Below are 24,384 nucleotides of genomic sequence, written 5' to 3' on the forward strand. Positions count from 1 at the left end.
TTCGTTTCCCATCACCCCATGCCAATTTGTAATTGCTGATAAGAGTAAATACCATAATTTGTACCAACATTTGCCATTGCAGCTAAAACGTGACTACCATAATTTACACCGACATTTGTAATTGTTACTAAAGAGCAACCATTATAATTTATACTATCATTTATAATTGCTGTTAAAAGTTCTTATCATACTTTATATCGATGTTTGTAATTGTCATTAAAAACTCAAAAGTATCCTCTTCTTTTTCTACCAATTGTTATAGTATTTAATGATAATTATAATTGTTATAAACGTTTAAAAAATTAATCAATAAATTATTGTAATATTTATAATAGTCACAAAAGAGTTTTTCTTTTGCCAATAATAGTCTTCTATATTATTTTTAATTATTGATAAAATATAATAATTATATATATATACTAACAATAAAGCTTCTTATTCAAACTTCAACCTTTTATTATAAACAACAAAAATTACATAAGGTCAAACACATCCAAGATTTTAAGTTCCTCAAAAATAAATTATCTAATAAAAAACAAAAACAACATTATTAACAAACTTACTAAACTCTAATAATTGATTAAATATAGCTTTAAATGATTAATCAATTCATGCTATGTAACCTTTAAAAAAAAAAAGAGAAGAGAAAACTATAAAGGATGATTTAAAAAAGGCCAAACAACTATTTCCCACCCAAGGTTTAGCGTATTCTCAAATGTCCCCCCTTTAACTATGGAAACATCAAACACCCACCCATGGCCGGTTAGATTTAACAGAACCCTAACGCCTAAAACTTTTATCTCTTTTTGTCCCCCTAAACTTTAAAAACTAACATTTTTCCTCAGCCTAAGTTTTAAAAAATCACAGTTTCACCCTAGGGTTTGGTTTTGAAATCTCCAGCGACCTCTCCGGCTCTGTTGCCGACAGTCTCTCCCTCCCGAAGCAATCTCTCCTTCCGACGATCTCTTTCCTCCCATTTGGAGGTCCGATCGGTGCCGGAGACGCCTTGGGAGATGAAGAACTTCGTCGGAGAAGACGAAGTTCTTCGTCTTCCCAGACGAAGACGAAGCCGTCGTCTTCGTCTGGGAAGACGAAGACGAAGCCGTCGTCTTCGTCTGGGAAGACGAAGAACTTCATCTTCGTTTGGGAAGACGAAGAACTTCGTCTTCCCCGACGAAGTTCTTCATCTCCCAAGGCGTCTCCGACGCCAATCGAACCTCCAAATGGGAGGAAAGAGATCACCGGAAGGAGAGGTTGCTTCGGGAGGGAGAGGCCGTCGGCAATGGAGTCGGAGAGGTCGCCGGAGATTTCAAAACCAAACCCTAGGGTGAAACTGCAATTTTTTAAAACTTAGGCTAGGGGGAAATTTTAGTTTTTAAAGTTTAGGGGGGCAAAATTATATTCTATTTTAGTTTATTTTTAATATTATAGCAAAAATGACAATTTTACCCTTACCACCGTTAGGGTTTTGTTAAATCTAACCAGTCATGGGTCGGTGTTTGGTGTTTTCATAGTTAAAGGGGGGATATTTGAGAAAATGCTAAACCTTGGGTGGGAAATAGTCGTTTGGCCTTTAAAAAAACTACAACAATTCAATTTATATTATTTAACTTAAAATGAAATAATTTTTTTAATAATACCATAAATTAAATGGGACAATATACTAGATAGAAAGACAATGTTCAATAGATAATTTTTATAATAATACCATAAATAAATTTATAAATTTATTTTATAAATTTATCTAGTGGGTATAATTTGCATTAGTAAATCATTAGTTACAATGGGCAGGGGTGTCTTTGATACCCACTAGATAAGTTATAGCGGAAGTCTTCTAACGTGTTGCTTTGGCACCACTTGAAAATGACACTTTGGAATCTCTAAAGTCCACGAAGACCGAGATTTTCAATCACACCATGTCAGTTTAAATTTATAGCAGAAGTTTACTACCACCAAAATAGACTATCAACTTATGATGACTCCATATATTAAGATCAAGTAATAGATTTGTTTTACAACATATTGAATTTTATAAGCCTAATTTTGTGTAATAATATTAATTATTAGATTCAATAATACTAAATATTGCATTGTCTGTCATGCTCCACTTGGAAAATGATACGTGGACTTTGAATCATTCCCAGTCAACGAAAATATATGAAACTTTTGAGGTAGCAATAATAAAAATTGCTTCTAAACTGAATTTTTAAAAGAAATTAACTTATTAAAACTGCAAGAGGTTCTTCAACAATAGGAAAGAACTAATGATATCATAACAACATAACGGTGACAATATAGACTCTTCATTTTTTTTTTCTAATTAAATTAACAACATATCTAAATGAAAAAGATATCTTATGTTCAAAATCATATCAGGAACTTGACCTATGAAATTATTGGATGAAAGATCTAATATATTAAGCTGATCAATATTTGCAAAAAATAAAGGAATGTGACCTCCAAAATTGTTTTGTGCCAGCCTCAAATGATTAAGGTTGGAGAGGTTACCAAGTGACATAGGTAATAATCCAAAAAGACTGCAGTTTGAGGCAACAAAATGTCAAACAAGAACTATAAATGAATTTCATAGTAAATCATTGCGAAGTCTCTAATCGATTGCACTAATTAGTTCCAAGTTCATGATTTGAACTTTTTAATTTAACTACTCTTTTTCATTCTTTGGACAATTCAAGTGCCACTGATCTTTACTTGTTTTCAAAGCTTAAGAAACTTCATTGGCTTGACTTTTCTCATGTCAATCTTTTTTTGAGCATTCCATTCAAAGGTAACTCTTCCTTTCCTCAACTCACTAGCTTGAGATTATCTGCTTATAGCTTGAGTAAATTTCTGGATATTTTAAAGAAATCGGACCAATTGAATTGGCTAGACCTTTCTGAAAATAGAATCCATGGCCAAATTCCTAAGTGGATGTGGAACATTGGAAAGGAAAGTTTGAACTGGGTAAATCTTTCTCACAACTTTCTTACAACTATAGATCAGTTTCCATGGAAAAATCTTGAATATCTAGATCTTCGTTACAATTTTAATCAAGCACCATTTCCAATTGCACCACCTTACTCAATATTTCTTTCATTATCAAACAACAATCTGACGGGAGAGATACCTCAATTGTGCACTTTGAGTACATTAGAAGTTTACTAGTGCTGGACCTGTTTTACTTACTATGTCATTGGGTACAGTCTTGAGGCCAAGAGGTGAGTTTCAATTACAATGGGTGTGTTTACTAGCGCATTGTATCCTTTTTATATCTTATTTATCGATTCATTATGTTATATCATCCATTGATCATCAATCAATGCACTTATATCTAAAGCTCAACATCAATCAATCTCCAAAATGACCGCAGACTAAATTCCTAGTATTAGCTTTGTTGATCTTGTGTAGCAAAGTAAAAGAGAATGATTATGTACTCAGATACGAATTCCTCAACAATGTGCCTAAATTCACTTTGCAGATCATTTAAAAGTAACTACTGCAGAAAGTTTCTCATTTTTGTGGTGGCTGAGGTTCTGATATTTAATTGATTGCTATGATTTAGGTTCTTCCATCAGCTTATTCTGCTTTTTGCTGTGCAGCTTACCTTTATATCCATGTTTCGGTTCTAAAGCATCAGTATGCCAGACTCTGGGTGCTTCCATCGCAGCCAGTGCTTTTGCAGTATTAGTAATCCTTATTTTTGGTGGTTTCATGATCACACATTGTAAGGCTATTTGGACCTCCTCCAATTTGTTTTTAAAATCATCATCCAAAAGGATAAACTAATGTTGTGTTATTCGTTGCAGCCTCTATGCCTGGACTGTTGAAGTGGGGGTTTTGGTTTTCCCCTCTTTCATATGAAGAGATTGGCCTTTCTGTGAATGAATTTCTTGCTTCTTGGCGGCAAAAGGTGAGTTCTCATAGGAACACTTTTTGCTTCCTCTAATCAAGAAAACTATGCAAAAAGCTTGTCAGCTAATGCTGCTATTCGTTCTAAGTTCTATTTCTTCATTGTCATTTTAATCTGGCAGAGATACCCAGCAGAGCTTAGTCGATATATTTGGTGCATCTTACGTTTCGGTGATATTCGGGCATTGATAACTGCGACACAGCAAAGTGGGCATCATAGCATTGCTCGATAGCAAACAAATAACGTCGTGTTTTTATATTATCTGCAAACATAAGATTACCATTAAACACAACATATAAGACTTGAAAAAAATAACATATAATACCTCAAAACCAATCTATAACAAGTGTTTAATAGGATTGAGAAATTACTTAAATAAATAAATATGATTATGTATAAGAAAATTTTAACTTTAATACAAAATAATAATAAAAATGCCGTTTAAGAAAATACACAATCAAATGTAGATGAAATCTTTATTGAGTCTGCTCAATGCCTTTTATTTTTTATTCAATCACTCACTTTCTATGTAATTTTAATCCATCAAAGATCACTTTGTAAACAAAAGTAATCGAGACATATGCATGTAAAAAGAAACATTTAATTTGGAAACTAGTAAAGAAATTAGAAGGAAGAAGATATTTAGACATATAAAACAAAATATAAATCTCAAACTATTTCATAACTTTTCATATATCAATCTTGAGCAAAAATATATCCTATATAACTCATCTTATATAGTGTCACCTGTATTTTAGTGACCCAATTGGGATTTTAGATCATTTATCACATATACTAATTATGACTTGATTATGATTTCAGATTTAAGTCACTTGTACTTTCGATGATCCAAGTATAATTCAAAAATGTGCACATTGTACAACAAAGCTAATAATTTAACTGGACCAAACTTATAATTTTATGGTGCAGTGCAGATATTCAAAAACTACAAACAATAAGTAAAAATTTATATTGTTCCAAAACAGTAAATGAAAATAAGTTTTTATTTTTTATTTTCAAAGTTGGTTACTATTTTCAAACATATAGGATCACATTTAAATATTTAAATGCAGACAAAACACGTTATTTTTATTTGCCTCTATTAAGAATAAAAGTTAACAAAAACTCTTAAATGTACAAGTTAGCATGCAAGAAACAATTCGAATTCGAGCTATCACTAATAAATTCAATTTGTATACAGGAACTCTTTGAAATATTCTTAAATCTCACTGAAAAACTTTAATCTAAAAGTAATTTAATAAATCCTATAGGTAACTAAAGGACAAACCCTAGTTTTAACACTTGTTTATATTGTAGTTGTACAATCTCTTGATAAATTTTATTATTTTTTATACAAATTAACATATTATGAAGTTTGGCCAAGTCGAACTAGATATATTAATGGTTTACTAAAATATATTCAACTTAAAACGGATTTTAAAACTTCTCTAATGTCAACTTCGTCTACAGACCATGAATACTGCTAACTATTTCCAAATTTGATAGTTCAATCTTATAGAAGATTTAATCAAATTTATACAACTCGAAAAATTATAAAAATTGGCAAAATCAAACTACATATATTAATTGTTTACACAAAAAAATATTCAACGTGAAATGGATTTAAAAACTGCTCTATAATCACCATTGCTTAATTTTTCTTTTTAGAGTATATGAGTTCTTGGTTGAGTGAAAATTTTAAACTTTGACTCTCAAAATAGAATAAAAAATTGTTTGGTGTGGTTAGTTTAACCCCAAATAGGCAATTCAATTTAGGTAAGATTTCTACTTTAAAAAAAAAAAACTGAGTTTAAAATACATTATTTTTAATATTCAAATATTCAAAATATATCTCATTTTGGGAGATATGAGATAATTCATCTTAAAAATTAAAATCTCTTCTCTTATGTCACATCTCTTATCCTTATCTCAAATGAAAATTTATCATATTTAAAAATTTTAAAAACAAAAATAATAAATACTGTATATTACATACTATATAGTAGATATATAGATTTTTAGATGTGTAATTAGTTGTTAATAAACAATGTCATACAATTAAATGCATTGATTGAATAACATAAATTTTAATAAGGCCAAAATACTACTTCCATCCAAAGTTTGTTGAAATGACAAATTCTTACTCTTTAAGTTTCAAAAAAACCTAAAATTTAACTTTTCTTCGGTATTTTTTTAATTTTCTTTTTCTCTTATTTTTTTATTTTCAATTTTCAAAAATTTGAGGAGTAAATAAACTTTTTAAAAATATTTGGGGTGTTAAAGAAATTTTTTGAAGATATTTTAGAAATTCAAAAAAGTTTGGAGGTGTTTTGAAAATTTGTTGTAGTGATAGGCTTCTTTGAATGAATGTTTCTTTGGTAGAAATTATGCGAACTGGAAAATACAGTAAAACATTTCACAAAAGCAGTTTCCTAAATAATAAGGGTGTAGTTGCTATTTTCCCTTTAACGTGTAACTCTATTTGCATTTGCATAAGAATGTAGAGAAAAAATGTATACAGATTGAAAGCAATTGGAGAAGTCTTCTTGCCCATTCTGACGGCATGCATGATGGCAACATCATCAAATCAACAATGAAGATATTATTGTTTTATAGTTAATAGACCAAGACTAATTGATACCCACTATGTAAGTTATGGCAGAGGTCTTCTAACGTGTTTCTCAGTATGTGAACCAAGATTCTGTAAATATTCCACATTGGCATGGTCCACTTGGAAAATAATACTTGGACTTTGAATAATTGCCAGTCAACAAAAATATCTGTTTCAAAGTTTTCCTTTGGGTGAGATTTTACTTCACAATCTAACCACAGAAAATGCTTGTACCAACATATATGTTTACGAATGAGTTGTTGAAACCCCTAATTTACAATATCTATATTTGAACTGAATTCATTAAATTAGTAGATAACAGATGGCACTGTTAGATTAAAAATATATCATGCATTCTCTTGTTAAATACTAAAATAATATGATAATATTCAACTTGAAATGGATTTAAAAACTACTCTATAATCCTTCTTCAACAATGTCTTTTCCAACTTTGGAAATTTTCAAGGATATTTTAGAAATTCAAAGAAGTTTGGAGGTGTTTTTGAAATTTGTTGTAGTGATAGGCTTCTTTGAATGAATGTTTCTTTGGTAGAAATTATGCGAACTGGAAAATACAGTAAAACATTTCACAAAAGCAGTTTCCTAAATAATAAGGGTGTAATTGGTATTTTCCCTTTAACATGTAACTCTATTTGCATTTGCACAAGAATGTAAGAGAAAAAATGTATACAGAAAGCAATTGGAGAAGTCTTCTTGCCCATTTCTGACGGCATGCATGATGGTAACATCATCAAATCAATAATGAAGATATTAGTGTTTTGTAGTTAATAGACCAAGACTCTGTATATATTCCACATGGGCATGCTCCACTTGGAAAGTAACACTTGGACTTTGAATAATTGCTAGTCAACAAAAATATCTGAAACTAAGAAAGTTATTTAAATAACATAAAAGAATTCATGACATCATAGCAGCATAACGATGACAATATTGACTCCTCACTTTTTTCTATTTAAAGCCTTGTATGTTCTTGTGGTTTCATTATTCAAGAAAAATGGGTTGTCTAATGTGGGCTTGTCAAATTCTATGCATTCAATTGTTATTTTTGTGTTCTCAAAGTTCTGCAACACTCTGCTCTTATGAGCAGAGTTATGCATTGCTCCAATTTAAACTACACTTTTCCTTCATCAATACTTCTTCCTTTTATTGTGATTCTTTTCAACCCTCTTATGCAAAACTGATGTCTTGGAAAGAGGATAAGGATTGCTGCTTATGGGATGGTGTCACATGTGATTCTTTAACAGGTCATGTGATTGATCTCGACCTTAGTTGTGCTTGGCTTCATGGAAGTTTTCCTTCAAACGGTAGTCTTTTCCTTCTTAATCATTTGCAAAGGCTAAACTTAGCTTTTAATGATTTCAATCTTTCCCATATTTCTTTTGATTTTAATCGTTTGTCTAGTTTGACGTATCTTAATCTCTCGTACTCAAACTTTTCTGGTCAAATTCCTTCTCAAATCGCCCACTTGTCTAAATTGACTGTGCTTGATGTTTCTCAAAATCACTTTGATAAACCTTCAATTGAAACAAATACTTTAAAAGGGTTAGTTCAAAATTTGACCGAATTAGCAGAACTTCATCTTGATGGTGTCAACATGTCTACCGTAGTACCAAGTTCCTTCATGAATTTATCTTCTTCTTTATCTTTTTTGAGTCTCTTTTATTGTGATTTGCAAGGAAACTTTCCAAATAGCATCTTCCACCTACCAAGTTTAAAAACCCTCGATTTATCATATAATCACGATTTGATAGTTGTTTTCCCAAAGGTTAATTGGAGTAGCCCCCTCGAGGTGTTGGATGTGTCTTCCACGACTTTTTCAGGAGAGTTTGGTCCTCTTGAAAATCTCAAATACTTGACAAATTTTGGCGCCTCAAATTGCAGTCTTGATGGGTTAGTACCTATGTCACTTGGAAACCTTCCAAATTTAGTTTATATTTATTTACATCATAACTTTTTCAATGGGTCTTTGCCATCTTGGTTATTCACTCAAACTTCGTTACGACATGTATACTTGTCTTTTAACCAATTAACAGGCACTATAAATGAATTTCACAGTAAATCATTGGAAAGTCTTTTTTTACGTAGTAATCGATTGCACGGATCAATTCCAAGTTCAATGTTTGAACTTGTTAATTTAACTGGTCTCTCACTTTCTTTGGACAATTTTGGTGCCACTGATCTCCACTTGTTTTCAAAGTTTAAAAAACTTAAGATTCTTAGCCTTTCTCATGTTAATCTATCTTTGAGCACCCCATTCAAAGGTAACTCTTCCTTTCCGCAACTCACCACGTTGAGATTAGTCGCTTGTAACTTGAGTGAATTCCCGGATATTTTAATCAAATCAGACCAACTGACTTACTTAGACCTTTCTGAAAATAGAATCCATGGCCGAATTCCTAAATGGATGTGGAACGTTGGAAAGGAAAGTTTGTACTGGTTAAATCTTTCCCACAACTCTCTTACAACCATAGATCACCTTCCATGGAAAAAACTTCAATTTCTAGACCTTCATTCCAACTTCCTTCAAGCACCGTTTCCAATTGCACTATCTAAGTTAATGATTCTTTCATTGTCAAACAACAATTTGACGGGAGAGATCCCTCACTTGTGCAATATGAGTGGATTACAAATTGTAGATCTTTCAAATAATAACTTGAATGGTACAATTCCTGAATGCATGGTAAACTCCAGTAGTCTTCAAGTCTTGGATGTACGAAACAATAAACTGCATGGCAACCTTCCTAAAGCATTTGCACCAGGCAGTTATTTGAGGACACTTAACTTCAACGGTAATGGACTTGAAGGACGAGTCCCTAGAAGTTTGGTCAATTGTGCAAGGCTTCAAGTTTTAAATCTTGGAAAAAACAACATAAAGGATAGCTTCCCCTATTGGTTGGGAGATCTTCCCGAGTTGCAGGTTCTTGTTCTTCGTTTCAACAACTTCTATGGTTCTTTTGAATTTAATGGTAGTCTCTCAATGCTGAGAATCTTAGATCTCTCACACAACAATTTTGATGGCTATTTGTCAGCAAGGTCTTTTGAGAATCTAAAATCTATGATGAATCTTGATGAAGAAAAAAAGAAATTGAATTATATGGGTGATTCATATTATCAAGATTGTGTGGCGATGGTAGTTAAAGGTTTTGAGATCCGACTAGAGAAAATTATTACTACTTTTACTACCATTGATTTTTCAAACAATCACTTTCATGGAGAAATTCCAAGCTCAATTGGAAAACTCCATTCACTTCGACTCCTCAATCTTTCTCAAAATGGTCTAATTGGTCATATTCCTTCGTCATTGGGAAACTTGACTGCACTTGAAGCCTTAGATCTATCTTCAAGCAAGCTTGTTGGAGAGATTCCAAGACAATTGGTAAGTCTGACCTTTCTTGCAAAGTTGAACTTATCACAAAATCAACTTGTAGGACCTATCCTTCGAGGGAACCAATTCGACACCTTCCAAAATGACTCATACATTGGAAACCCAAGATTGTGTGGATTTATGTTGTCCAACAAATGTAATATTGATGAGGCAGCACAACCAAAATCATCAATATTCAATGGTGAAAAGCTCAATAATTCAAAATGGTGTGAATGGAAGGTTGTTATGATGGGATATGGATGCAGACTACCCCTCGGCTTATTTATAGGATATCAAGTGTTCTCAACAGGAAGACCGGAATGGCTTCTAAGGATTATTAATAGAGCTACTAAACGATTTGAGATGAGTAGAAGGAGTTATAAGAAGACTAAGCAAAAGTTGGTCTCTTCATAAGGTCAGTTTGGTCTACTTTTCTTTGTCTAGACACTTAGGATCTCCATTATTGATTGACTTAGATTTTCAGTTTTAATATTAATATTATTTGATTATATGCTAATATTATTCCCATTTTAGCAATGCAGGTACTTGCTTCTGGGTGATCAGGTAAGGTGTGAAGATCAATGTCATAAAGGATTGCCAAATTTCAGGATTCATTGTTTGTAGTTTAATATATAAAGCATCTAATAATAACAATGTTGTGCTTCAAACAACTTGAACAGATTTCAAATTTTTATTGTACCAATTTCAATACGTGGTTATGATGTTTCAGGATTTTATTGTTATATGAAGCTTGAGATGTGAAGAGATGTACTCTGTCTATGACGTGATTAAAGTTTGCAATGCTTTGTTTAAAAACTAGAGCAGTCACATGTTAAAACACTTTCTCACTCACGCATTCCAAAAACATTTAATCATTAATCATTAAGCCATTTTCTTACTCATGCATCTTATTTGCAGAACACCTTTTTAAGGTTTATAATGCTTTCTTTAAAAGAGCCATTTCCTGTCTGAAAACAATTAAGAATTAATCATTAAACGATTTCAACTTTATTAAATACAAAGAAGATACTTTTAAATCGTTTGATTCGAATTACTTGAATGACATTTTTGCTAGTTTTTAATAGAATAATACTGGCAATATTGTGTCCTTGAAAAACAAACAAAAGAAAGACGTTAAAAACTGTACATCAGGAATAGATCAAAGGTGATTGCTGTTATTAAAATTCATAATAAATCTTGCATTACAAATTAAAGATGATTGTTGGGTTCGAGTTTCTTTCACGTTTATAAAACTTTTTAATTAATTACTTAGAAAAAAAATTATGACCATTAATTATGCATAATGAAACACCCCAAATTCTAAACTCACTCAAAATTGCAAAGTTAATTTATTCCATGACTTTATTCTAAATAAAAATAATTCTACATCATAACATATTCTTATTCCTCCCAAAATAGACCCAAAAGTAATCAAATATAATCAACTATCCTATAAATAATACTCCACAATTACAATATTCATAAACAATAAAATCTAGACATCAAAACTCTTCAATTTTTTAACTCGTCTTGACTTCATTTTATTTCACTCATCTTAACTAATCTAGAAAATTTATTCTGCAAAATAAATGAGATGAAGGAGATGAGGAGTGAGTCGTCAACTCAGTAAATAAAAACAAACATAATACATAACTTTTTAATAAATAAACATTGTATCATAAAAACTTCTTATTTTAAAAATAATTAGTCATAAAGAAAAAAAATAAATTATAAGAAAAACAGTGTAAACAAGTTCATATTCATTATCGTAAGGAAAAAACAAATATAAATACTTTATATTCATCAATCGTAAGGGTAAACAAAATTCATCATTTGTCATAAGATAATCTCAAAATAATTCATAAATAGAAAGCATAAAATTTGTACTTAACTTTTACCATCTAGTGTCACCTATATCTCCAGTGACTTACTCATATTTTTATTCATATTCATCATAAGTCTGCAAACTTTACATAATTCATATTTATATTCGTATTGGTCCGCAGACTTTTTATCGTATTCATATTTATAACAGGTCTATAGATTCTTCATTATATTCATATTTATAATTGGCCTGCAAATCCTTCATTGTATTCATATCCATAATTGGTTCACAGATCTTTCATCATTCAACATATGTCCTTAGATGTTTTATAATCCACTCATATTTATCGATTTATAAATCCGTTAATTCTTTAACTTACTATAGACATTCGGCAAAAACAATCTTATAAAACTTGTTTTCTAACAAATCTTTATCTTTAAAAAATATTTGAAAATCTTTATTCAAGAAATTCATTTAAATACTTATTGATTTATAGTCATATAATATAACATAAGTTTTCTTCTACAGAAAATATCAAAACACTTTACAAAAATATTTTAGATAAAAAGATTATGTACTTCTAACATAGAGTCATAAAATAAAATCATAATATAATTTATCAATCTTGATCAAAATAATTTTATAACATAAATAATTATATAAACATTTTTCATATAAAACAAAAATCATTATTTATTATGTAAACTTTTAGTTACCTCAACAATTTCTAATTACACCTTTAATCACCTAATGAGATACCGATATCCTCATATTGTCTCAAATCTCTAGCCCTTTTATTGATCAAAATAACTCTACACCTCCCCTTTCTTCAATTACCAAAGTGTAAAGATAAAAACTAATATTATTATTTTTCTTATGAGGTCTAAACTCTTGGAAAAACAATTTTACAGCTTATGAGAATATATTCAAAGGGATAAAGACTCCTTTAATTATAATCAATTAATATCTCATTATCTCCAAATCAATCCAATTATATCCCTTGTTTCCATTCTTAAAAATCCATCAAATCATAAAATCTTCTTTTATTTTGGATCAAAGATAATAATTCATCTTATATATGATCTCTTGATATTGCTTTGCAACTATATTTATTTGATCCCAGTATCTCCTCACATTTTCATTATGAAATAGTGTATATGTTTCCTTTTTCTCTTTATGCAAAAACGGTATATTACACATAATTCTTAGAACACTTAAACTAATATTCAATTCAAAAATTATGTGAAAACATATTTCAACCATCATTTGAAAGTTTTGAATTTTTAAGCATGAACTTGAAATTGTAGGTGAAAAATTGAATCCCTAGATTGATCTTCCCTTTTAATAATTCTTCACTATATGACAACTTTCAAATGGTAATGTTAAAGGCGAAACCAACCCCTTGTAAGGTAGGCTTATGCCTACCACTAAATTAAAAAAAATAAAATGAAATAGTTTAGCATAAAGTTCATGCTTATCCTGCAACCTTGAGGTTGTAGGTTGCATTAGCCATTTCGTCCTTCAGTCTATTTCTTTGTGTAATATCTCATCAAAGCTTATCCCTAAATAATGATTACTACAATTTGCAATTTGCCTAGTTGTTTTGCCTGCATGATTTGCATACTACGGTGTCGATCTCAATCAATAGTTTGCTATTCTACAAAACAAAAATTAGAGTACCTAATGGTACAGTTGCAGAGATAAGGGCGGATTCAAACCAAACTGAGTCGAGCTTGAATAAGGGCTCACTTGAGCTTGGTTTGAATCCATAGCTCAACCTTTAGCCTGAGCTCATTTAAACTAGTACACAATGTCATTAAATGATTGTTGATAAGGTGACTATTACAACAAATGAAGTGAATAATATCACTGAAAAGATGAACAATATTGCTAGAAAGTAACAATGTCATCAAATGGGCAAATGAGCCAAACTTAACCAACTTAAAGCTCCAACTCGAGTTTGGCTCGTTCAAGCCAAACGTAGATTCAAGCTTGAGTTTTCGACTCGAAACACCCCTATACAAAAATTCCCCTTTGAAAAAACCTTGTTTCACCATTGGGTAAAAAGGGAACTAAGTTCTAATAGGAATTTTTACTACTATTATCATCTTGTTTACTGGTTCCACCCATCGAGTACTTAGTAAAACCCAACTGGTTCTTTAATGATCACATTAAACGTAGTAACACCTCATTGGACTATAATACTACTTGCTTTTGTTAAATCAATTAATGTTAGTGCAAAATAAGAAAATTTTCAACATTCTCACTTTTGGGGAAATCTAATTATTTTATTTTATGTTAAAAAAAGATTTTATAAAATGACTCTCGAGTAGCTTATAAGAAAAGTTGTGATGTGACCATTTCTTTAAAAACAAAATAGTCTAGAGACAACATCTCAACAACAATACAATTAATAATTTAATATGACCTCTAATAACGAACCAAAACAATTATTTCATCAATTTATTGACATAAAATCAATCCATGATTATCATTACTAGCAACCACATTGATATAGATTAGTAATTAATTGTGACAAAAGTAACTCCCAACAAATAATCATAAATATATGTTATTCCTATTCAGTATTGATTGAGTTAGATTTCTTTTTAACTTTATGTTTTTAGAAAAACAAGAAAATCTCTAATCTTCTAATGAAGCTTGTGTATTTCAACTAACAATCTCATGATGTCAAAACATGAAAGATATACATACGATTGTCATTCTCAAGACAATCAATATTCTTAAGACACGGTGTCATATAATAACAAATCATATGTGCTCACATACATTAAATAAACATAAAAGAACAAAGCTCATGATCAAACATTCATTAACTTAAATAAGTGTCCTTAGGTAGAAAAATATGTATCAAACTTCCACTAACCCAATATATTAAAATACCCTTAAAACCCTATTGTTTTTAACACAGACTCTAAAGGTTATGTGTCTTAGTCCTTTGGTTAGGGGAATTTCGAACATCAACTATGTGCTTTGATCTACTAGTTGTTTTGTTGTTCTTAATAAAAAACACAACTATACTATTATCATAGCAGATCATAAGTGGTTTAAACATTCTCCTCTTTGTGGCTTGCCATACCTCTAGCAAGTAGAGGTCTCAATCTATGTCTGCTTCTTATTCCCCTTTCTAACCTTTCTTGTTACATCTTGATTGGAATGGTCTCATGCCCTTATTTGATATCTCATGTTGTTGACCCCTTTTGTGTACTACTACTAGTTGACTAGGGCTTTAGTGTGGATCCCTTATACATCCTTCTAATAAACATCTCAGGTCTCAAAGCTCTATTTAAGGCTTTGCTATAACTTTGGGGTGGCTAAACTCCCATCATGACATCCTAGGCAACAATTCAATCAAGCCCATAGATGAACTTATCCATTCTTCCCAACTTTGAACTCGCTATCCCAAGGGCATCCTTACCAAATTGTTGAATTTGATCATTGTGATAGTGTTATGAACTCCTGGGCCCACATACATGTGACATTAGCACCCTATATACACTGCCTTGAACAGTTGTCTAAACTTGACCCATGTCATTTTTATTTATTAAAAATTATGATTACAACTTATTATACATACGTGAGTATTGACTTTAGTGTACCCATCCTTCTATTGCGATAAAAGCTTCGTCAATGAGTTCAACAAGTTGTTATCAGTGTCCACTCTACCTATCAACACATCTCCACGCTGAATAATTTTTTTGAACAGGTGGTATTGTTTAAATATATGTTTGGATTTTTAGTGAGGTTGTAGCTCTTTTGCCATAATCTGATCAGGTAGGATCACGTTTGAGTAATGTGATATATGGGAAAGGCTATGTTGAATTAATGACATATAACCACCATGATCTTGGTAATTTTTTTACACAAAAATGATTATGTCTTGACCAGTTTAATGCAATTCCTTTAGTATATTTTATTTGTGCATTATGCTTTATAATTGAACCATAAAATTATTTAGGCCGCAAGGTTCAACTGGGAGAATATTAAAAAAAAATATTTTATATTTTCCATTAGGTGGTTTAAAAAATACAGTAATAGTATTATATTATATCAAATGATCGGTTTAATATAATATTATATTATATAATAGTATTATATTAAATTAGGATATAAAACTTATTTAACAAACTTATAGAAGCATTGTGTTATTTAGCTACAGCATTTTTTTTATCTTTTCAATATTGTTATAAAATATTTAACAGATGTTTTTAACAAATATAATATAAGGGTGAAAAATTGGTTTCTTCAAAACTAGAAAGAAAAAATTGGTCATCTCAACGTACCCAATGTGGGAAGTAGTCATTAGGCCTTTTTTTAAAAAGAAAAAAAAAATTTAACACTATTTAAAACAGGTTTTGAATTATAAATATTTGCAAATACAAGTTTTACAATATGTAATAAAATATATAATTTTATAATGAGTTTTGTAGATAATATTTTAAGATATAAGTTACAATGTCAGCCCAAGCTCAACATTAATCATCTGCTATTGTTGCGTTACCAAGTAAGAAGAGATATCCAGAATCTGAACCTACTGATAACACCTAGCTACTTACAACACTCTCTAGAATATATCAATTACACCAACTTAACAAAAATCACATAAAAACTACTTCAATCATTGAGACAAAAATCCTAACTCAAATCATCAGCATCAAACAGGAACAATACATGATACTACACCAGAGGAAATGAAAAAAAAAACCCTCAAGACTTCATTCAATAGCTTCAAAAACTTAAAATAATCATGCAGGAGAACATCTTTTATTCACGCAAAAATAAAAAAAGAAAAAACTAATTCCAGGCTGTCACAAGAAATCCAGACCATTTGATCTATAATTGAAAATGACATCCTAATCAAAACTCACCGTAGATGCCTTCGTTGATAACAACCTCCATTGTAACATCGCCGCTGTTGAAATCACGCCGGATTGGAGCGATGAATCACAACCCTAGATCCCTTTTTTAGTGAGAGAAGCTGAAAGCTATAAAGAGAGATGAAAATATCTCCAGTAGTGAACTGATGGCCTCCTTCTTCGACTTTCAACAGTGGTTTAATGAAACGTTGCGTTTTGAAATATATACAAAACGCTTCGTTTTACTTTTATCTGCCTTAAGCACTTTTAACACCAAGAAATCTCCCTGGATACAATGTCACAATTTCTCTCTTTAGTTATCATCATCACTGCCGACGATTATAATGAAGATCATCTTCAGGAGCATCAGTATTTTACTCATTTACTAGATCAGTTCTGCAATTTTTCTGTTACTTCTGCTATCATTATTATTCTCTTCGTTGCACATTCATGTTGGTCCCAGAAACTACAATTGTGAAGGGCCTCCATTGATTCAGGAAAGAGTTGATGATGAATAAGTGAGAATAGTAAGGCAGAATTGTAATCAAGAGAAACAATGGCAATTGTTGGGATTTATTCATCAAACTCCACACTGCTCTCTTCTGGAAAACTTTGAGACTGAGGTTTATAGATTCCACACCAATCTCACATGAATGGTACATTCCGGAAAATTATGATCTTACAAGGTAACAAATACCATGAGTACAAATTATGATATTACAAGGTAACAATTATCATGAATACAAATAAATTATATAAACTTATCATATTACGTATCTAATATCTTATGTGATATTTTAAAATCAATATTTTTAAAATTAGATCAGATTAGTCAGTTCAACTAATTAAATGATAAATTAGTTTATAATTCAGTTTAGTTTTATAATTCAATCCAATATATATATATATATATATATATATATATATATATATATATATACACATATATATTAGTTTGTTGAAATTTGGTCAAATTTGATAAATCCGTTAAACCAAAAAAACTATATAAAACTAACAAAACTGGGTTATATAATATTACACAATTTTTGCTTTATTAAAACTTAAAAAATTTATAATTTATAAGAGTTTAATTGAATTAATGATAAAATTTGTAACTAATTTTTTTCTTTATATATATAATAGACTGTTAATTATTTAATTAATATATATAAAATTATGTTTTATGTTTAGAAAAGGGGCAATATTATGTGTACACATTTTTTATACATAAATATATACCGAGCCCACGGACGAATTAATCGTAAGTTTATTTTTTCTTTGCTGTGTTTATATTTTGATGGATTATATCTTTTATGTAAATAGAGTTGGATTAGAATTGAATCGAGTCTAAACATGGCTTGATTCTTGTATATCTAAAATTTATAATGATGACTTTGAGTTTGAATTTGAACTTGTTTAAGATGGTTGGAGATGTTATAAAGACAGGATGAATAATGTCATTATAAGAGGATTCAAGTCAAACTTGGACTCGGTTATTGATCTAAAACTTCAATTCGAATCTAGCTAATTTGGATCCAGCCCAATTTTATCAATAATTAATTGTTCCTTTTTTTGCAGCTTACATGTCATCCCCATGTCACATTGAATTGACATTGTCTGAAAAGGAAGAACCAGTAAGGAAGGAGGTAATGCAGTCGTGTAATGATGGAGATTCAAATAAAGAAGAGTCCCACATCAAATAAACTTAAGTAAAATGAGTGGTATATAAATGTTGTGGATTGGACCTTAACACAAGTCAATTGGTTTTGTATAACATGAGTTTCAATCTTGACACTTGTATACCTAATTTATATTTCCAACATGTAAACATATTGCCGAGTGATTTGGGCTAAACCTATTTATTTTGCCTAATTTTTTTCGTTCTTTGTTATGCAGCTGGAAAGCCAGTTAGCAATTAACATGACCTTGTGCTGGATACGGTATAACTAAAACAGAGAGATAAGATTATGATTAAATTTGGAAGAAAAGGCTCCAAATATGAACACTTCTTAATCACATTACATGATTTTTCTATATAATTTGGACAAAGACATTCTTCTTCTCTAATAAAAAATTTGATACTAATATTTATGCATTCATAATTATTATTTAAGATTATCATCATCCAGATAGTAACTTCTTTTTAACTTGTATTTATCTTGGATTGTTTCTTTGAGGTTAAATCAATCACACCAATCTCAAGTTCAATGATTGATTTCACAATTACCATAACAGATGAGTTAAAAATTTAATTTTAATATATTGTTAATGAGTTTTAAACCTATGTTCTTTTGCTTAGATCCCCCATCTTTGTCACTTCAAACGAACCCTTGGCGTGATTTGTGACACTCATACATGTGATGGCCAGCACAAGCCAGCCTTTAATTGGTTCAAAGAAGAGAAAGCAGCAGCTGCATGAAGCCAGATGTTTTCCCAGTGAAGTGGCAAAATGTCACTATCCAAAGTTTTGTAATTATAATCTTGCCTCATCCCAAATGCTGCTGGAAAAGTTAAGACAGTCACTTGGTCTTTTTGCCATTGGAGGCTATTCATGTTTGATTCCTTTAACGGCAAAAATATATAAAACAAACAAATTACAGAGGATTGTACATCTTGACAGTGGTGCCAGAGAAGGTCACCTTCCACCAACAGCAGTAAGAATTAAAATATTTCTAATCCATTCATCATGACTAGGGGATTTTGAAGTAAAAACAATCACATCAGTCAATGGCATTGTCATGTCAATTTTTATGAGTTAGTAAGAGTTGAAACCTCTGGAAAACAGGGTTTGAAATCATCTGAACGTCATCAGAATTTTATCTAATGTTGTCTGCACAATGTAATTAGACCGTAAGAGTAGCAAAATTGCATAGCAAAAGAAAGAACCAAATGGGAAATCCTCATGTTTTAGTTATACCATATCCAGCACAATCAAAATCATGTGATTGAGTGTTACTTTATTATTAATTCAAAATCATCCAATTATATAATGACACATATATGTGTATATATTTATATACAAAAAACGTATACACATAGTTTTATTATTAAAAAATATAGTAAATGTTTGATAGTATTAAAAAAATATATACTAATTTGATAATAAATTAAACTGATTGATTATCCAATTGAATCAATCAAACCACGAATCAGTAAGATAATTGATTTGATCATAGATTTAGTTTTAAAAACATTGAATAAAAATTATAGATTTGTTGTAGTTTTTAAATTATTGGGCTTCTAGAAAATTACATGAGTCATGTAAAATTATAAAAAAAAAAAGTGTTTTTTATTAGGTTTTAGAACTGTTGAAACATATTACTAGACCTAAAAACATAGACTGGTTGATCTAGTCCCATATTGAACCAACCAATAATGCTTTCAGGCTTGAAATTAGGTTTTGCTTTGGTGAAAGGAACGGTTCAAATTTTTTTCTAAACCAAACCGTCAGACAGAGATATCACACATATATTTGTAATTTATAACTAAACAAACTTGTAATGTGATGGTATGGTCAACCATCATTAAAAATTTTGTTGACAATTGGATAAAGATTGAATTAACATAATAAAAAATTACGGTCAACCATAACAAAAAACTTGTAATGTAATGTGATGGCATATCCATTGGATCAAGATTGAATTAACAATTGAGCTGCAATCCGATATGGTTGGTCTAATGCTAGAGACAAGATTCCAATCAAACTAATTAAAAAGACCAGCTCGATGTGAGTTTTAAAACCATACGAACCAACCAAAAGCAATGTATCATGTTCTTGGATGAAGCTATATTCAACAATATTGCCAACATCAGAGCAATCCAATGGCAGGGCTATCAGGCGTCCAATCGTGTCAACATCAATGAATCGCTATCAAGCATTATATCCCATTATTTTCATTTGAAAAGCCTTATTCGAAATTACTAATTCTCTTGTTTCTCTTCAAACAAACTTAATACTTTTCCAAATCTTTGCATCACCTATTTGTCAAAAAATAATAATAAATTTCAAGAGAAATGACCAAATTTTGACGTTCCAATCTCAAAATTTAGAAACTTGCCTACGAGTAAAAATTTCGCCTGTTGAAACTGGAGCTCAATGGAACTCCAAACTTCCGAGTTGAATCATAATAATAAATCAACAATATGATATCTAAACAAATTTAATATATTCATTCACTGAACAATGATTTGGTCAAACACATATTAACCGAGAAACTCCACAAACTTGTTGACAATATCACAAAGACAGCCCCATCGTAAAGCCACAAACTTTACAATGCATTTACACGGCTTTTAGAAAACCAAACTACGGACTTACAGCGTTATGCGTAGTACATTCCTACTTTGCAGTCTCATGAACCTGAATGTGGCCTTCTGCTTTTCGTGCCTCTGCCTCTTCAGCCAACACCTTCTCTCGTGTCTTCTGACTCACTTCTCCAGCTGCCTTTGAAACCCGATTCTTGCGTTAATAACCGTCAGCTCAGCAGTTGACAAGGCAGACTTATTCTTTTCAGAAACCTGAAACTTCTCATCCATTTCCCTCACTTTGTCATTGTCAAGAGATGTGCCAGCACTTACTTTCTCAGTGAGACCAATGTTTTGATCAATAGAAACAACTGTTGCAGTGGCAGTAGATGTGAACCTGTGCTTCTCATTGAAGGCTTTTGCTTTGCTGATTGCATCTTTGCCAAGAACAAAGCCCTTAGCCAGCAGACTGCTTACAACATCCTCTGCCTTTTGGACAGCAGATTCACTCCTAAATGAAATTTACTTGCGGAAGGGGATGAAATGTGAGAATCTGACTTTTTGAAACTTAAAAAGTAAAAATTCGTCATTTCAGTAAACCTTGGATGGGAATAGTCTTTTTGCCTTATTCGTTATCTGTTAATAACCATTTCTTCCCCTAAATTATTGCGTTGGATTCTCTCTCCGAAAACATGAAAAAAAATTTCAATGAAAATCCCTTTGAAAATAATTTTTTTTTTAAAGTGGCAAAATTGTTATTGGCATCGCAACATAACAACTTCACGCATCAGCAACCCATGTCAGCATCATGTAACACAGCTGCTGAAACAATTTTGCAACTATCTCCTCCTTGTCTCAGTAGCTCTAAATATTTTTCTGGTTATCTATAAAAATCTGTGTTGGCCCCTTCTGTTTCATGTGTAAGTTTTCAAGTGTCTTAATAAGCCAAAGTCCTTCATTCACAACAGTAGTAGATGCCACTCCAAACCTGAAACAAAAAACTATTATGCTTCTCATGTCATCAATACAACTTGCTCATTCACTGTCAGCATAACCATGAAGTTAAAAATTTTGACAGTATGAATATTTTATACCATAACTTATTGTGCCCCTGATATCTCTAATAACTCTTTTGGCATTTTGAAAATCAACTTCAACTTGATTTTGCTTCACCTCCTTTCCTAAAAAATATGATATCAAGTCAAAGTATGCCATCTCATATACTTTGGACATTCCAGTTTTAAACTCCTTCATCAGCTCTCAAGTATCATTCTTTTCAATCATTCTAGGCTTTGTTACAATCCATTTGTAATCCTTTTCTGCCTCCTTAAATTCTATGGGCTCAGAAAAAACAATATTACGCCTTTCATAAATATTAGACAATGACTTAAAAAATGTGCTTTCCTTTGAGTTTTGGAGAACCCCTGAGTGCTGCTTCGTTTCTAATAATTGTATCCCTTTCATCAAATCAATTATTTGCATCTGACGGAAATGTCCAAGTCTTCTATGATATAATTCTACATTTCTTATGCTGCTTGGAAAGTCTATCTGCTCCTTCTGCATTAAATTCAGAGCAAAAGTTTTTCCTTTCTTTTTCACCTTAAATACATCTTTGACTTTTGCATATTTGATCATGCACATTTTGTCTTCAAATAAAAATTTGAAACCCTTCCCAAGTAGTTGTCCAACATCAGTAACACATTCAAACATGTCAAACTCTCTATAGCCACAGTTCCTTTGCCCTTGATTGGAATATACTCACCATTTCCAATCTTAACTTTGAAATTTTCAATTTTATCAAGCTTTTTAAATAGCTTCAGATTATTAGTCATATGGTTTGTGCATCCACTATCAATCAGCTAAGAGTCACTAGAGCTACTGTTTATTGCAAAACATGTTGCAACAAGCAGTTGCTTCTCCTGATATTGTTCAACAGCAACATTTGCTTAGCCTTCATATTTTTGTGATTTGCAAATTCTATCCATGTGCCCAATTTGACCACATTTCCTACACTTAACATCTGGTCTCCACCAACACTTCCACGATAGGTGATTTGTCTTGTTACAGTGTGGGCAGGGTGACTAAGTTCCATCATTGCTTTTGTAGTTGTCAGCATTGTTGTTGAACTTCTTGTTGTTCTTTTTGTCTTTGACTCCTCCTGAATTTTGTGTCTTTTCTATCAAAGTACACTACGTAGAATCCTCTTGTCTCATCATCCTTCTTTGAACATGCGCCTTTAGTGAATTCACCAGCTCTATCAATAATACACTTGACAAATCCTTTAACTCTTCTAATGAAGAGATTTTAGACTCATATTTCTTAGGTAGGGTTACAAGGATTTTAAGAGAGATGCCTTTTGGACATAAAATTAACTCAACTCACTCACATATCCCTCAAGATAAGTGCTCTGATACCTAAACATAGATGCTCTGATATCTCAAGGTATAGTTAACTCAACTCACAGATCCCTCAAGATAGGTGCTCTAATACCAATTTGTAGTTGTATTGCATAGAGACAACATAGAAAACAAATACCAAAAAGAAATTCTAAGAGAGATGTATTTTGGACATAACATTATTGGTCATATTTCATGATTCAAAGCATATTCTTAAATAAAAAAATTATAATAAAAAATCAAAATAATCTCCTGATATAAAGCATTATCTAATGATTTAAAAATAACAATATTTAAAAATCAGTAATCTTCCTAAAGACTTGGTCTTTGGCTGACTCATTGACATCCCAACATAACAACTGCACACATCAATAGTCCATGTTAGCATAATGTAACACAAATGAGACAATTTTGCAACAACCTGACAATGGGTTGTCATTGAGAGATTGCTAACTTTGATTGGCTCAAGGCATCTTTGTTCAATATTGAGGGAGAAGGAAAGTGTTAGAATATATTTCTAATATATTATTTCTTATGTTAGAATATTTCTAAATATATGATTTACACGATTAGCATATATTCTAAATATATATTTCCTTTTTTATATTACTGTATATTGATTATATTGATTTGTATTTCCTTATATATAATTTATCATTTGTATAAATTCATGTATCATTCAGATACTTGAATACCAGAAGTACAAATTATTCGTATTTTATCATGGTATCAGAGTCGAGTGTTCTTACCATTATTTCTTTTTGGCACACTCACATTGTCACCTATGTAGAAAAAAAAAGAGTTTTTAGTTTGACTCACTCAGACCTTTACCTATATGGAAAGATGAGTTTATTAGTTCAGGTACATTCACACCTTCACTTACATGGAAACATGAGTTCATTAGTTCGGATACATACACACCTTCACCTACGTGAAAGGATGAGTTCATTAGTTGAGTACACTCACATCGTTATCCTGTCATTGGCACCATCACATCTTGACTTATAAACTAAATTAAGCAAAATTTTTGCCTACTTGAGTTTGTGGGGGCGGTTAGAGTATATTTTAAATATACTATGTTATAATATATTCTAAATATATAATTTCCTAGGATAGCAAATATTCTAGGATCTATCAT

The 24,384-nt window shown here is 31.1% G+C and overlaps 1 protein-coding gene, 1 long non-coding RNA gene and 1 pseudogene across 2 annotated transcripts; 1 reads left to right on the forward strand and 2 right to left on the reverse strand.

The window, feature by feature from the left end:
• The first annotated feature begins 7,521 nt into the window (after window positions 1-7,521).
• On the forward strand, window positions 7,522-10,670 carry LOC123209088 (receptor-like protein 7). Its single transcript, XM_044626844.1, has 2 exons — window positions 7,522-10,318; window positions 10,446-10,670. The coding sequence occupies exon 1, from the start codon at window positions 7,534-7,536 to the stop codon at window positions 10,315-10,317; it is 2,784 nt and encodes a 927-aa protein (XP_044482779.1). The 5' UTR covers window positions 7,522-7,533; the 3' UTR covers window position 10,318; window positions 10,446-10,670.
• Window positions 10,671-11,239: 569 nt separating this feature from the next.
• LOC123209103 lies at window positions 11,240-17,065 on the reverse strand. Its single transcript, XR_006500936.1, has 2 exons — window positions 16,618-17,065; window positions 11,240-11,481 (listed from the first exon to the last, which is right to left on the reverse strand). It is a non-coding gene; the product is annotated as an uncharacterized LOC123209103 (long non-coding RNA).
• A 3,879-nt stretch (window positions 17,066-20,944) lies between these two features.
• Window positions 20,945-22,966, reverse strand: LOC123208525 (annotated as a pseudogene).
• Window positions 22,967-24,384: the final 1,418 nt, after the last annotated feature.

Source organism: Mangifera indica, chromosome 2 (assembly GCF_011075055.1).
Source record: "Mangifera indica cultivar Alphonso chromosome 2, CATAS_Mindica_2.1, whole genome shotgun sequence".
Taxonomy (NCBI): domain Eukaryota; kingdom Viridiplantae; phylum Streptophyta; class Magnoliopsida; order Sapindales; family Anacardiaceae; genus Mangifera; species Mangifera indica.

Excerpts from the sequence above, each read along its gene's own strand:
- LOC123209088 (XM_044626844.1), top strand. The coding sequence starts at position 7,534 with ATGGGTTGTCTAATGTGGGCTTGTCAAATTCTATGCATTCAATTGTTA.